General features: G+C 41.3%; 1 protein-coding gene across 1 annotated transcript in view; it reads left to right on the forward strand.

Moving 5' to 3' along the window:
• Positions 1-715: 715 nt before the first annotated feature.
• Positions 716-16,826, forward strand: part of LOC136864435 (membrane-bound alkaline phosphatase) — a 194,727-nt gene continuing 178,616 nt past the window's right edge. Inside the window, exon 1 of the mRNA XM_067141427.2 lies at positions 716-870. Within this exon, the coding sequence (XP_066997528.2) occupies positions 780-870 (91 nt within the window). The 5' untranslated portion in view covers positions 716-779. The remainder of the gene's footprint in view (positions 871-16,826) is intronic.

The following is a 16,826-nucleotide window of genomic DNA, read 5'->3' on the forward strand; positions in this document are numbered from 1 at the left end:
CCTCCGGAAAGCAGTTCAACGAACACCCTTCTCTTCATTCAATGAATAGTGGTTACATTGGCTAGTTATTGACAACACTGAACTAACGTGGTCTATAGGGTAATTTCTGCCAGGTTGAGTAAAGTCCGCCTTAATTTAAAATAGACTGAGTGAGTTGGCCGTGCGGTGAGGGGCTTGCAGCTTTGAGTTTGCATTTGGGAGATAGTGGGTTCGAACCACTTGTCGGCAACCCTGAAGATGGTTTTCCGTGGTTTCACATTTTCATACTAGGAAAGTGCTGAGGCTCTACCTTTATCAAGGTCACGGTCGCTTCCTTCCCATTCCTATCCCATCGTTGCTATAAGACCTATCTGTGTCGGTGCGACGTCAAGCAACTTGTAACAACAATGAAATAAAAAGATTTAATATGGGAGACTGGAGTGACTTCGGGTAAAAGCTGCGTTCACCAAAGTTCGTTATCGTTTGGAGTCGAAACACTCAAGTTAAATTTCTTACATCTCTACAGCTATGCAGTGAAGTGTAAGTCTTTCGCAAGGTTTAGGAATCTTGAAGTAAGTGCACGTGGTTGTGATAAAACTTACGTACTTGAGGTTTACTATGGAATGATTAAATGAAATGCTACTTCGTCACACACTGTGGCACCGAATGTTTCACTCGTGATCAGCTAAATATACTACTGTACCTCTAATTAACTAAATCTTATGTTATCGCTCCTCATGGTGGGGGTATAGTATTAAAAGGTTGAGCACTCTCAGGTAGGTGAAGAAGTCAGCATTGCGATGGAGACCACCTTCCTGATAACCTGCGCTCTCTTGTGCCTGGTGGGCAGCGTACCCAGTGCGCCGCGACGCTATGGGGTTCAGCAGTACGGTAAGAATCTTCCAAATTGTTATTTATGGTAAACTCCGGCAGAACGTATTTTAATACCGTACATTCATCGGACGCTGCTTTTGGTAACTTACAAAATGTTCTCAAATTTCTGGAAAACGATTCACAAAGGAGAATGTATTCGTGCAGAAGACCAGATCTATGACTGTGAGGTTGGTGCCTTGGCCTTCAGACCTCAAAACCCTGGGTTCGATTCCTAGCTGCTTCTTGGAATTTTAATCTTAAGCGTTTATTATCCTTGGCTCGGGGATTAGGGATATCTGGTGTCCTAAACATTTCTGCAACTTACACATCGCATCCAGCACTATCCTTCACTACAATAAGACACTTTTCCATTAGCGACTGAAACCGCCCTCCTTCATCAGTTAGTCTGCCTTACAAAGGCTTTACCCAGGTGAAATGACCACACTAAATGATGATGATGATGATGATGATGATTATTATTATTATTATTATTAGTATTATTATTATTATTATTAAAATCGTAAACTGCATGAAGGTGAACCATTTGAAATTGATGCCCTGTACAAAAGTATCAATAGGAGAAACAGTACTGCATATTATTCCATCATATACACTGGACGACGAAACCGCAACAAAAGCCAGTCAAGTTTCCAGTTTGTTTACGGTCAGACAAGTCCAGTTGTGAATACCAGAAACAAGAATGCCGAGTAGCATGACGCGATTTACCGTTTGTGATATGGACTAGGTACAACAATGTTACGTACTAACGTACGAATTACAAGCGTGAGTTATTTCAAATTTAATTTAGGTCATACCTAGGTAGAGATTGATCTGTTTAATTTCAGTGAAATAATAAATTTTGCCCAGTATGTATTTCTATTTTGCAAGCGAGATATGTGTTCCAAATCAAATGAGCCGACAATATTGGACTTTCTGAGACTCAAATTTGAAACGATCAATGTACACTACTGTAATACTTGTTGACGTACCGTTTTTATTATTATTATTATTATTATTATTATTATTATTATTATTATACTGTGGTATATTGTCTATCTGACTCCTTTCATGAATGGTCAGCGTACTGATTTTCGGTTCAGAGGGTTCTGTGTTCGATTCTGCGCTGTAGCAGGGATTTTAGCTGCGTATGGTTAATTTCTCTAGCCCGGGACTGAATGTTTGTGTTCACCTTAATGCACTTCTCTTCACATACACACAATACACTACACTAACAACCACCATACAAACACACGATAGATAAGATACAGTACACCCCTCCACATGGGATGGCGTTGGGAAGGGCATCCGGCTGTAAAACTGGGCCAAATCCCAATGAATTGGAAAATGCAAGGACGAAAATTCTATTTCCCTCGAGGAAATCGGGAGATTTGGAACGCGAATACCACCTCTAGAAAGGCATAGACCCACAAACCTGGGGATCCCTCAGCCTACTATAGAAATGAGTTCCCGGCGCAAGTATGGAGGAAAATTTCTCTCTAACTGCTGTGGTAATGAATAATGGAAACACTAAGTACCCAGTCCTACAGAGGCCTTCTTGGTCATTGTGGAGATGAGTTTTGCCTATATATTAGTTCATACGCTTTACTGTATCCTTTGCAACTCCTCATTACCTTAATTTCTCTGGAAGGTACTGTAAGGACATTTTAATGAATGTGTGAGAGGAAAATGAACTGAGTCCACACACACTGAAACCAGAAAGTTTATTTAAACACATTAATCATTTATTTAGCAATTGTAAGTTATCTGAAACATGTTTTGGAAATATTCTGCAAAGTTTTGGAGATTCATCACGCAGGTACAACTTAATCTAAGGAATTCCTCGCAATTACCAATTCTCAGTCCGACTCGTTGGCTGAACGGTCAGCGTACTGGCCTTTGGTTCAGAGGGTCCCGGGTTCGATTCCCGGCCGGGTCGGGGATTTTAACCTTAATTTGTTAATTCCAATGGCACGGGGGCTAGGTGTATGTGTTGTCTTCATCATCATTTCATCCTCATCACGACGCGCAGGTCACCTACGGGGTGTCAACTAGAAAGACCTGCACCTGGCGAGCCGAACCCGTCCTGGGATATCCCGGCACTAAAAGCCATACGACATTTCATTATTTACCAATTCTCAAACTGATGATGATGATGCTTGTTGTTTTAAGGGGCCTAAAATCGAAGGTCATCGGCCCCAATTCTCAAACTCGTTCCACCGTAGACATTAGGATATGAGGGTATGAAACAACTGTTCATACACCGAGCCACATACAGCCCATTAGGGACATTGGCTTGTCAAGATGACAGCTCCGCAGTTTGTTGGCCTGCAGATATTGGAATGCATATGGTAAACGTAACGGCATCCTCAGCAGTTCTGCTTGGCTTTCGTGACCGGGTCCACTGCTCCTTGTAGCAGCTATTTCGTCTGTTGGTCTCACGAGCCTGATGAAATGCTTGTACAAGCTAGTAATCCAAGTGAGGGACTCCTACCCCATGACACACACACACACACACACACACACACACACACACACACACACACACACACAGGGTGGTCGAAAACAACGCGAACCCGGTATATGAGCGTCAGGGTGTTGATTATAATGATAAGTATTTTGCTAAATATGCACGTGGCTTGTTACCGGATTGAGAGCACCAATAGAAGAAAAATTGCCAGGGTACGTGCAGGTTTAGCAACACCGCCTCGCAAGGCCCATTTGAATTCGCCCGCGATGCGATCTGATTGGATAACTTCAGCAGCTGATAAAAGAACAACGGCGCGAGATATCGAATTATTTTTTTCAAATTACTTATCAGTATGACCAACACTCATATACGCGGTTCACATTGTTTCTGACCACCCTGTATATATGTATGCTTGTTAAGAAACGGTCTATGACAACACTGAAGATATGCACAATTCCGTTAAAAAAAAACTACCTTAACATGCAGACTGTAGATTTTTTACCAAAGTGGCGCCATTAATCCAACATATTTCTTATCTCCCTCTGTGGATTATTAAAAGAAATACCGGCCTTCGGACCACAATATTGTGGGTTCAAACACAGGAGAGGTAGGCGGAATTTTGAAGCATAGAAGAAAAATCAGTCGATACTCGATGTAGTACGGTGTGGGCGTGTACAACGTCTCTGGGGACACACTTGTGTTCATCCGACAGAATTAATAAAACTCTGCCACAGGTCACTCAAATGGAATTCTGGTTCCTTTACTACTTGGAAGTGGAAAAAGTGAAGTCGAAATTGATAGGTAGGCAGCCTAGATGGCACAAACTTGAAATGCTTCCTCATGGTAGCTGACGGCACATTATTATTATTATTATTACTATTATTATTATTATTATTATTATTAACGAATTTTGATGTAGTGAGTGATAGTGGAGTGATAGTGGAGTGATAGCTTCTATTCAGAGTAGGTACTCCATTGCTAACACAGTTGTGGTATTAGACATTTTAATAAACATGTAGTGAAGAACGCATATCGTACTCAGTACAGCTTTCAGATTTCAACATCAACACGAAAATTCAATATATATTGATGCATTTCTTGTCTAGTATAATTTTCCACAAGAGATAAAAAATGCAGAGTTATCTCCGTACAGGGCATGAAGGCCTTGGGAGGGGTGGAAGGTAAAGGCTCCCAATATCTGTAACCTCGGCACTTGTTGGGGGTAGATTGGTTAGCTCTACGCCTGGCGGCTTTTGCCCCAAGGAATTAACTTGATACTCACTTTTGGTGTAGGCTGAGTGAACCTCGGAACCATGGAAGTGGAAATCTTATTTCTTAAATGTTTCGACTTCCTGACGGGGAATCGAACTCACGTCCTTCCGGTGGACCGTGCACGCCCTTACCGCCTCGACCAGGAAGCCCGTTTCCATAATAGATACCGACCAGTAAAATTAACAATAAGGTAGAAAACTTCACCTCATTTACGCTGTCAGGAACGGAATAGATCGTTTCACTGATGCTGGAAGTTATGCCTACCTTTCAGGTACTGAGTGAAGAAATTCGGGACGCAGTTGAGCAACGGCTATTTTATGGACGGTGGTCGTTCTGTCATTGAAACCAGCAAGAACTTACTCCCTTGTTTCTTATGAAGAATATTAACATGAATTTAACAAACCTAAGTCCCAATCAACTATGTTGTGAAAACACTTGCGAAGATAAGTGTGCTATTACCGAATGACTTGATTTGTGACATTCTGAGCATTTAACCAACTCGTCTCAAAGACAAACTTTCCAATATTTAAGGAAATATAACGTAGCAATTTTGGATTTCTACCTAGCAAAGCGAATTTGCTGATCCCAGTTTTGGTTCTTTGGTATAGTTAATATTGTTGTTACTTTACGTATGAGACTCGTATTCTTTGACCATGTGAAACCTGTCTGTTAACTTGTATTTTTGTGATGTTCGTACTGCTGTGTGTATTAGTAATTCATTGGGGATAAAGAAGCAGTCGTAATCAGTATGCTGGGCAACATCCCAACATTCACCTGGGATTGAGGTTGGAAATCATGGAAAAAACATTTCGAGAATGGCTGTGATTGAATTTTAAATGTCCTTCACTTTCCCATTTGTGTTCAAGAGGGCGACTTAAATCATTATTATTATTATTATTATTATTATTATTATTATTATTATTATTATTATTATTATTATTATTATTATTATTATTATTATTATGGTTATAAATACATTGCTACTGGGAGCAAACCAGTTGGGATTACCTATATATACATTTTGATTTATTTAGGAATCAACCTGCTGTATTTGCAGGTTGCCATTAAAACAAGTTAATTAATACATATCAAATTGTATCTATAAAGTTCCGTTAATTATGGAAATCTCTAAACTTTAATGTAAATATGGTATTACAGTATAACTAGTGTGGTATTTCCGTGCTGTAGAGGTGGGTCTCAGGATCTTAATGAGGCCTCGGAGGACGAGAGTAATGTTTTCGTAGATGCGCTTAGTTGGAAGTTGGAGGTGGTATTTAGATTTGTAGTAAGGGATACTGGGTTCGTATGTTTTAATATTTCCTAAGTTTACCTGCTTTGGTTGACCGCTATGGTGCTCAAACCTGACAGTCGGATCTAAAATGTATCCCTGATAACAGTTTTCTTTAAAGGCTATGATATCAATTCTCTGCATACTGCCGTTTATAGCCTGTCCCTGTACCTCATCCTGTAGATCGAATCCCCTTCTTTCTCACTTCTTTGGCGATGGAGGATCTGATCTGGTGGTGTCGCCTCTTCCTCAGGAGCTCTCCGTGTCTGCAGAATCCCAGGATATGACCAAGAGTTTCTTTCTCTACGTGACAGTGCCGACAGAGTTTGTTGTCCAGGGATCTGCCTGGAACCGAGCGCGTCGTAGAAACATTAGCAGTCATCTTTACAGCCTCTCTCCACTCGTTACAAGAGTGTCCGGCATGATCTCGCACCCATGAGTTTGCTGACGTATACTCTTTGTAAAGTTTCACTCCAATTTTTTTTTTTGCGGTAGTGAACACCAAGAAGTAAATTCACACTCTCGTAGCACTTGACGGATCTTTTTGGTACCATAAAGGCCGTTCTTCGCGGTGATTTTCCAATTATTGGCATCCGTTAATTTGAGACGTTTGAGACGTTTTATGCATTCCCAATCATCCGTGCGTCGTCCGGCTCCATGGCTAAATGGTTAGCGTGCTGGCCTTTGGTCACAGGGGTCCCGGGTTCGAATCCCGGCATGGTCGGGAATTTTAACCATCATTGGTTAATTTCGCTGGCACGGGGGCTGGGTGTACGTGTCGTCTTCATCATCATCATCATCATTTCATCATCACAAATCGCAGGTCACCTACGGGAGTTAAATCGAAAGACCTGCGCCTGGCCAGCCGAACTTGTCCTTGGACACTCCCGGCACTAAAAGCCATACGCCATTTCATTTCATTTCATTTCTCCGTGCGAGAATCCCTCGAAGTAGTAGCGAGTGGGTTTTCAGTCCTAAATAAGACGTTGTAGACATTAATGCATAGAAGGTGGAATTTCAACGTGGTTTTGAAAAGAGCGAGTCCTTTGCATTTATTTTCAGAGTACATCAGGCTATCTGGAGTATCTATCGGCAACTAATATCCCCTTTGATGCACTTTTAATCATTTAATCGCTATCGGATAAAAATTTCTGTGCGATTTTCCTGAAACAGCATGTTAGGAAAGGATATATTAGGATGGGATAGATTGAGGAATTCAGGATTGTGAGCTATTGCAGTGGCGAAGGTGTTAGAAGTTGGAGTGTTTTGTGAAGATCTCGTCGAATGCTAGTGTGTCCCTAAATGTGGTTCCAAGATAAGGAATCTGTTCGCCGTCTGCAATGAAGTTATCTTACAGTCTTCCTCCACGGATAGCGACCCTTGATTCAACTCACCTATGATTACAAATATCCCGGTACACTTTTGAGGATTGATATCAAATCCAGTTTCTTCAGACCTTCTACAGAATAACTGAGTAAGTTCTAAAGCTGCTTCCTTGTTTTTTCCAACGATGACGGTGTCGTCAGCAAAGCCCACTACGGTTGTAGGCCGTAGTTCGATTGATAGACATACCTCATATTACTATCTTCGCTTAACTCGTCTAAGATATCGTCGCCAGCTAGGTTCTAGAGGGCTGGTGATAATGGAGATTCCTACATCACGCCTCTCTTTACGGGTATAGATTTTGTTCTACTCTTCTGCGTTTCGATATGAGTGACGTTCCCTATCTGAAGGTTAGAAATTCCGTCTGCGAGTTTTGTAGGTATTCCTTTGGACAGTAGGGGTTTTAGAATGTGGCCCTGACCAATATTGTCAAATGCCTTTCGAACGTCCTCTCTTTAGTAGATTTTAACAATGCTCCTAGGATCGAAATATTTATAACTGTGCCCTGAGTTGAACAGAATACTCGCTGCTGTTCATTATAGAGGATGTATTCACGTACACGACTATTGAATACTCTCTCCATTACCCCTCTCATGACTGAACAGGTAGTGATTGATCGCCAGTTCGACACGACCATCGGGTCGTCTTTCTTATGTACACAACTAAGTTGTACGCGCATCCCGTAGACATTCTGGAATTTTGCCAGTTATTAGCATTCTGATTGCTATTTTTAAGGTAACAGTTTGTATGTCATTATATTGAGTTTTTATCAAAACGCGATCTGGGCCCGGTGCGCTATCTACTGGGATATGATGGACAGCAACAGTGGTTTCCTACTTCGACACGGCGGATACGAACGTTTCATCAACTTGCATACTCTCCACTTCAGCGATTTTAGAAGGATAAGTTTCCATTCCATGTAAATTTTCATGGTAAAAGGTATCGGAAAAAGAACTATGGATGTTTCCAAGAAATTTTTTGCATAGAGTGTCTCAGACTTGTTTTACAACACTCGCTTCTGATCGTAAAACAAGTCTTGAGTTAGTTGATAGTTATATTCGTTTCGCGTTTTTTCGCGGGCACGTTTACACGCTGTGGATTTGGCAGCGACTATGGTGTTTTTTCACTAAGGACTAAACAACATTTCTTCCTAGACTCATAAAATCTGCTTCATGGATGTATGGGACCGGGCAGGAGGTTAATGGACGTGAACAGGAATGATGCGAAATCTTGAACCACCAATTTATTATAGTCATGACACGATCGTCGTTGACTTGTTCAGATTTTAATTTCCAATCGAGAATTTCTTCTTTGTAGTTCAGAGATGAATTATTTGGTATCCCCTCGTCGTTGCTAGGATCGAGATTTTCTCTAGTTACTGGACCGGATATCCTGTTTTAGATGCTTCAGCCGAGCGATTTGGAAGCAATCTTTTGCGGTGTCGGTCAAGATGAGAGCGTCTAATATGAATTGATACGCCCCTCTCAGCACTCGAAACGGACTACAGTATTGGCATTTGACTTCCCGAGGCTCTTGTGAACTGTTTTTGTTTTCATATAAATTACCGTTTAGTATTGCTTGGGAATCAACGCGTTCGTTAGGTTTTAATATCGGATGGTGTTCGGTTACGTAAGGGACGATGTGCATACTTGACGTCACGCTGTACTCGTGATGTGCGACCTTAAGTGCACAGCAATTCCTGTTTCTCCACAAAAGGTAACACCTAATTTTGGAAGTTTGTCTTGTGTCCGTTGATCTGTCTCTCTCTCTCTAAGTATTCTTCCTTGATCTATACACCATCCGTAAACTTATGAGAAAGTTAATTTAATTGAACTTAAGAAATCACAAACAAAAATTACATATCAAAAGAATACAACAAAATCACATAAGAACAAACTATGTTTTGTGTTTGTGTTAGTTTTAATACTTACCTTCATTTTCGCGCAACATTTCACTCTACCAGCCATCACAGAAAAACACAATAGTAAATATTTCCCTCCACATAGGCCTGGCGTCGGTAAGGGTATTTGGCCGTAAACTGAGCTTAATCTCCATTAGATCTTATTCCATATAACTGAGAGAAACTCCAGGAAAGAGAAAAAGGAGTAGAACGAAGTTACGTAATAAAACATTATTTAATAAGATGTAATTTCTTGTCGGAGTACTGAAAGAAATTTCTACAGTGAATTTCAAATGTTCTTATTCTCTAAAAGTTTGTGACTTACATACGCACAAGGTGGGCTTGCTTATCTAGAAAAAATAAGTTGAATTTGTGGATTTACCAAAATATGATATATATCAAAACAAGAAGTGTCATTTAATGAAAAAAGAACAACAAAAAGGAAGACACGCATAACAAACATTTCTTATGAATAGTGTAACGCAATAATTAAAAGTTCCATGGTTTTTCACACCAGGCATATGCCGAGGCTGTACCTTAATTAAGTTCACACTCGCTATCTTCCCAGTTCCAGCCCTTTCCCACACCTGCATCGCCGAAAAGCTTCAGTGTGCAAGTTAGACAATAAATAAATAAATAAATTTACACCAATCACACAGATATTCATATACAAAATTTGAGGAAAATAACTCAAAATATTTCCTTATACGTAGCATGTAATAATTGCAATGCAATCACTCATAAATTCACTTAAAATTTACAAAATCATGGCATAACGGTGGGGACATATTCAGTCTTTTGGGGGAAAATGACGTGAGAAATGGGTTCAAACTTCACTCTCGGTCATCCTAAAAGTAACTTTCTATAATTTCTCACATCGAGTAGACGGATGTCGAGATGTTTCGTAACTTACAGGTTCTGGCCTAGACAATGATGTAAAAGTGAAATGGGCTTGCCTGAATGGACATGGGTTCGATCCCCTGTTAGGAAATTATATCATTTGAGAACAAGACTTACACTCCTAGAGTGGCATATGGCCCTGGGCTTCATTCAACCTTAGCCAGAAACACGTTTCGGGTTAAATTCAACTGGACAAAAGTGACCAGGCATAGAGATACACTTTCCCGTTCAGTGCACAAATTACGAGCAGTAGAAACCGTTAACTTCAACTCTTCCAAAAGTCCAGATAAAGCTATATATAATTTTCAGTTTCTCTTAGTAAATTTAATTAAATTTAAGGTTCAAACTCCCCAGAAAAGATATTCCTGATAAAAATATGTGCTGACGTGGAGACTAAATATACAGGCCCAGGCGGCCTCACCTGCTATGCTGAACAGGGGCCTTGTGAGGGGATGGGAAGACTGGAAGGGATAGATACGGAAGAGGGAAGGAAGCGGCCGTGGCCTTAAGTTAGGTACGATACCGGCATTTGCCTGGAGGAGAAGTGGGAAACCACGGAAAACCCCTTGAGGATGGCTGAGGAGGGAATCGAACCCCCTCTACCCAGTTGACCTCCCGAGGCTGAGTGGACCCCGTTCCAGCCCTAGTATTACACCTCTGGCTAAAGAGTATTTTCTAGTAAGAATCGTCGAGGCATCTTTATCTGGTTTAGAGAAATATTCCATCGCTAAGGGGCTTATGGGCATTGAAGAAATTGCGCACTTGTATACTATTTTCGTAAACTCAGATATTCAACTTACGTGTAGATTCGGCAACCCACCGTATGCTTCTGTACGTCACAACCTTTAAATGACTAAGCAAAAAAAAAAAAAAAAAAAAAAGCAAAGCAAAGTCATCTCCGTACAGGCTATGAAGGCCCTTGGAGGGGTGGAAGGTAAAGGCTTCCGCTATCCGTAACCTCGGCACTTGATGGGGTAGAGCGGTTAGCTCTACGCCCGGCCGCCTTTGCACCCAGGAATTAACCTGGTACTCAATTTTGGTGTAGGCAGAGTGAACCTCAGGGCCATGTGCACTTCCGGAAGTGGAAATCTCGTTTCTTAAATTTGACGACTTCCTGACGGGGATTCAAACCCGCGTCCCGAGCACGCCTTTACCGTCTCGGCCAGACAGCCTCTCTTTAGTGGCTAAGGACATTGAAATTGATCGTTGAAAGCCTTTTCAGTATTCCGAGAAGAAATTATTTATTTCTTAGTCTGCTTACCTTCCAGGGTTTTTTTTCCCTCGGACTCAGCGAGGGATTCCACCCCTACCGCCTCAAGGGCAGTGGCCTGGAGCTTGAGACTTTGGGTTGGGGATACAACTGGGGAGAAGGACCAGTACCTCGCCCAGGCAGCCTCACCTGCCATGCTGAACAGGGGCCTTGTGAGGGGATAGGAAGACTGGAAGGGATAGACAAGGAAGAGGGAAGGAAGCGGCCGTGGCCTTAAGTTAGGTACGATCCCGGCATTTGCCTGGACGAGAAGTGGGAAACCACGGAAAACCACTTGAGGATGGCTGAGGAGAGAATCGAACCCCCTCTACCCAGTTGACCTCTCGAGGCTGAGTGGACCCCGTTCCAGCCCTCGTACCACTTTTCAAATTTCGTGGCAGAGCCGGGAATCGGACCCGGACCTCCGGGGGTGGCAGCTAATCACACTAACGACTACACCACAGAGTTTGCTTAAGGGACTTAGTTCCAATTATTTTCATCCTTTCTGACGTTTCTCTAAGTTATCTGTGAGTCGGATCTAATGTGGATTAAGCCTAGCTTTTCGGCTGGATGCCTTTCCTGACGCCAGCCCGATGTGGAGGGAAGTATTTACTATGAGTGTTTTTGTGTTGGTTTGCAGTGCGAAACGTTGTGTGTAAATAAAGATATGTATTAAGACGATCTCAAAAAAATCCAGCCTCCGAGCTAGAGAATGAACCAAACGTGGTTAAAATCCACAGCTGAGCCAGGAATCAAATCAGGTTCCCTGTGAACTGTTGGCCACTACGCTGCCCATTCAGCCAAAAAGCCGGACTTGAACTTTACTCTACTATGCGAATTAATTTTGCTATCAGTTATAGATATGATGTCCATTATGACAGTCGAGCCTGCCACCATTCAATTATCAGCAATCAATAATGGGCATATGTAATGCAATTGATACTCTTAAAAGATAAGTATTGCTGTTCAAAAGATAGAAACTACTGATAGCAGTGATGAAGCACATTTAGTTTAATAGATGAAGATAAACATATCTTTCGAACCTTAGATATTCGTCAAGTAAAGATACTTCCCACTTAACAATCTCGCATTCATTCTGAGGCGATAACAATTAGCTGAGTGATTAGCACTCCAACTCTGGTCGACAAGATGAGCGTTTAGATAACTAGGTAAGGTCATGAACCCAAATCCAATATCAGTAATGTTTCAAATGAAAGACCTTGGCTGTATTTCATGCATTTCTCTTGATTTGTTTATTAAGGGTCGTGAGGTAAATGATCATCATCACGTAAAAGATTGCGTCGAGGACTTATTGTACCTGCCAAAGTACAGGTCCGAACAATATATAAATAAAAATGTTGCCAAAAATATTTAAAGTAGGGCCTGAAAACGTTCGAAGTAATGTTACATTTCACTGTCATTAGTAATACTGCACTTAGAACATTGACGGCCATCTTCTTATGAAGGTCATCTGTCTTAAAAATGAGGAGCACATACGTTTACGCCGAAGTATCACGATGTAGGAAGTTGGAGAGCTTAGAAAGAAAGGGAAAGAACAATTTTAAACAAACTTTTTTACACCCGATTTCAATAAATAGACACTGCATGTCACTTCAAGTCATCGAGTGAGACGGCTGCGCGGTTCACGTCGTGTACCTACTACCCTGCATTCGTGAGACGGTGGGTTCGAACCTCACCATCACCCACCCTGAAGATGGTTTTCCATGGTTTCCCGTTTCCTTCCCAGTCCTTGCCCTTTTCTATCCCATCATCGCCAAAATTACCTGCGTGAGTTCGGGCGATGGTAAACTACTAGGGGAAAATCGCATTAAAAGTGACAATAGTGTTCTACAGCTGAACGTATACTATTTTGAACAGTTCAGTGTTGACCCTCACCACTTAACTCTTGGTAGGATACAGCACACAGGGTTTTTACCGTCGTGAAAGCAATGAGGAGTCCTTATAATGCTGTTGTACAGGATAAGAAATGAACTTATCGCCCCCTCCTTCACCTGACTTAGGGCGTGTATTCTACGATCTTCAGCGACTCTGGTCAGGGCTCTCAAGGCTAGAGCTGGGAAACTCATGAATATGTTTGCGAATCTTCAGGCTTGTTATACATAGATGGCTGAAAAAACATGTCCCCTGCTTTTACAAAGCCAATGATGCTCCTTATTTATAGGGCATATTTTGCCTGTATCTTAATATTAGGCTATACTCGGTCAGCTATTTGAGATTCGGCCTGGAGTTTATCCTTCCTGACGCTAAGTGATTTTTCAGGTGAAAATTTCATATTGCAGTTAGCGAGACTCGAAAATCGCCCATCTCGTTTAAAAGCCAACAGTTTAGGCGCAGCATTTACCACGCTCACCTCTACGGCGTAGAAACGTAAAATGATCTTCGTTTAGGCCATAAAAGCACTGAAAACTGACCTGATAGGCCTACTCAGGTTTGTTGTAGGCTGACAGAACACCAGGGCCATGCGGTTCTCCAGAAGTAGAAGTTTCATTTTTAAATTTCTCAACTTCCTGAATGGGAATAGAATCCACATCCTCCCGAATGAACTGAACACGGCTTTATCACTTTGGTTAGGCAGTCTCCCCCTACCCCAATATTTTCACCAATATTTGGTATCAGCATGCATTCCTAAAATCATAACGTTGTGAGTTGAATATATTTTTTAAAATTTCAGACTGAGGTGAACTTCAATGCGGAGTAGAAATCAAGTGCATGAAGTTCGTTCTAGGACTATATTTTGAACAGGACCTTACTTTCATTTACAGAGGGATAAATATGTGAAAAGTAAGATTATTGACCCGGAAAGCCAGACTTTCCTGATCTAAGAAAGGATGTAACGGGTTTTCTCTTAATGGGTTCCCTAAGATTTCTCTATGTGTACATTCCAGCCTTTCTTCGAAGGTACGGAGTAAAATTGTTTGTGTTCATTTGAGGGGTATTTAGATTCTGCAGTTTAGCTTCGAATATCTGTGGTAACAAATTATTTTGTGCATATAGGGGAGTTATAACGTGGTCGTTAACTCCGTTTACTTTGAGTGTGTTAATACGGCTAATATTATTTTTAGCCGTCATTACGCACGCTGCAGCGTTAGAAATATGTCCCGTAGGAGATCTATAATGTGTAAGAAGCCAAAGATGCCTTCAAATGTTACCGACCTCGGCCGAAATTAATCCCACTCCCTTTGGGAACAAAGAACAGACGAATTAACTGACATCACCACCAAGGATGACTAATCTGATCATTATTTGTAGTTTTCTAAAAAAATGAATCAAAAACAGTTTTCTGTATTTGAAGTGGGTAAACACTTCAGGATGTACACATTGCATTTCATTGTTATTTTTTATTTCCTGGGAGTGGAGTTCTCAGCTACGTTTTGTTATCAGTAATAAATGAATACTTTGGAGACCAAAAAAGGATTGGAATATTGCTGTTATACGTGATTGTTGATATCGTAATCTTAGCCACAAGACCTACAGTTTTACGTGAAATTCTAACCATAGGGATGGGACTTCCCATAAAAAAAGCCAAGGCACGAGCTACGATTGTTTTGGCGAGATGCTAATGACAATACCACTCAGCTATCATGCTCCCCGGAGACAAAAGGAAAATCTTCAAAGGGAGTTCATCGATAGTAATATTCGGACAAATTAACGTCTATTCAATTCTTATATCCTGTTGTAGGTTTCGCCAAAGGATGCTAAAAGTAAGTGCTTTCCTGTGAGAGAAATTTGATATATTCCAATCAAACATCTATTCAAATACCCATGATTTTATGCTCATATTTCGTCGTGAAAAACTGAATTTATTACATGACAGTATATCTATTGACTCAGATTTCTTGCATTTAGGGACCGTTAAGTGCTGGCATTCATCAATCCAGTCTTGAGTGTAGGCGACCTCCATCTCACCAGGTACACTACGCGGCCTATCTTAAAACATTCTATCTGGGCTGTAATTAGCAACAATTTTCGCTTCCGAGTGTTTAGTAAGTTTATACCGATGGTTGTGACAAACGGGACACCGGCCGAGATCGGTGGATATTCGAAGACAGTTAAGTGCATATCTCGCCGTGTCATTTATGTTGGCATATACATGTACTCTGTAGCTGGGACGGTAGAGTGCTGGCCTTCTGAGCCCAACTTAGCAGATTCGATCCTGGCTCAGTCCGGTGGTATTTGAAGGTGCTCAGATACGTCAGATTCGTGTCGGTAGATTTACTGGCTCGTTCAAGAACTCCTTCGGACAAACTTCCGGCACCTCGACGTCTCCGAAAACCATAAAATTAGTTAGTGGGACGTGACATCAATAACATTGTTATTAAAAGTGTACTCTGGTGCAAATAATGGGAGTCCACTTCAGAACTTTCTATCTCCCGAAGTCCTAATCTGTCTATATAGTTTTCACTTTCGCTGTAGTTCCACTGACTTGGATGGTGCGGTTGCGTGGGGAGAGTGGAACGTCGAAATGACGTGCAAGTGACCTAAACCAACCATGCGGTGTCTGTCTGTCTGTCTGTCTGTCTGTCTGTCTGTCTGTCTGTTAAATCATCAGCCGAGAGGCTGGTTGGATCCTCAAATAGCACCACGAAAAGCTATGCAGTTATAGGGAAACAGCAAAAACCAAGGACAGAGCCCAAATGAGGCGTACTAAGTAAGATGGGGAGTGAGGTAGTTTGCCATTTCTTTCCTCACTGGGCCAGAATGTGCCACTGCAGCACGACTGACCCTATGAGCAACACCTTTCGTAACACTCGGACAATATTTGTGATACGAATATCATTATTCAGCACCTCCCATACCCCAGCAACTTCCATATTGTCACAGCCATGGATGAGACTGGGACTTCAGTGGAAGCTACACTTTGATCTGGCCTGTGCCAAGAGACGGATACAAAAGTACTGTATCCATCAAGAAATGGCAACAGGCGGATACGGTGTTTATATTTATTATTATTATTATTATTATTATTATTATTATTATTATTATTATTATTATTATTATTATTATTATTATTATTATTATTATTATTATTATTAAACTCATTCTTTTACAATTGGCTTTACGTCGCACCGACACAGATAGATCTTATGGCAACGATGGAACAGGAAAGGGCTAGGAGAAGGAAGGGAGCGGTCGTGGCCTTAATTAAGCTACAGCCCCAGCATTTGCCTTGTGTGAAAATGGGAAACCATGGGAAACGATCTTCAGGGCTGCCGACAGTGGGTTTCGAATCCACTATCTTCCGAATGATGCAAGCTCATAGCTGCGCGCCCCTAACCGCACGGCCAACCCGCTCGGTCTATTATTAGTGTTGTTGTTGTTGTTGTTATTATTAAGCATTTAAATCAGTAAAAAATGATATCAAATTTAATTTAAGGCCCAGCATGTTTTTCCTTTATCTCAATAAATCAATCACTATTATTTCAGATTAGGGATATGAGACTAATGCTTTTTTAAGGATGCATTCGAAGATAGGGACATTTTATATAAATATGGC

This window comes from Anabrus simplex, chromosome 2 (assembly GCF_040414725.1).
Source record: "Anabrus simplex isolate iqAnaSimp1 chromosome 2, ASM4041472v1, whole genome shotgun sequence".
In the NCBI taxonomy this organism is placed as follows: Eukaryota; Metazoa; Arthropoda; class Insecta; order Orthoptera; family Tettigoniidae; genus Anabrus; species Anabrus simplex.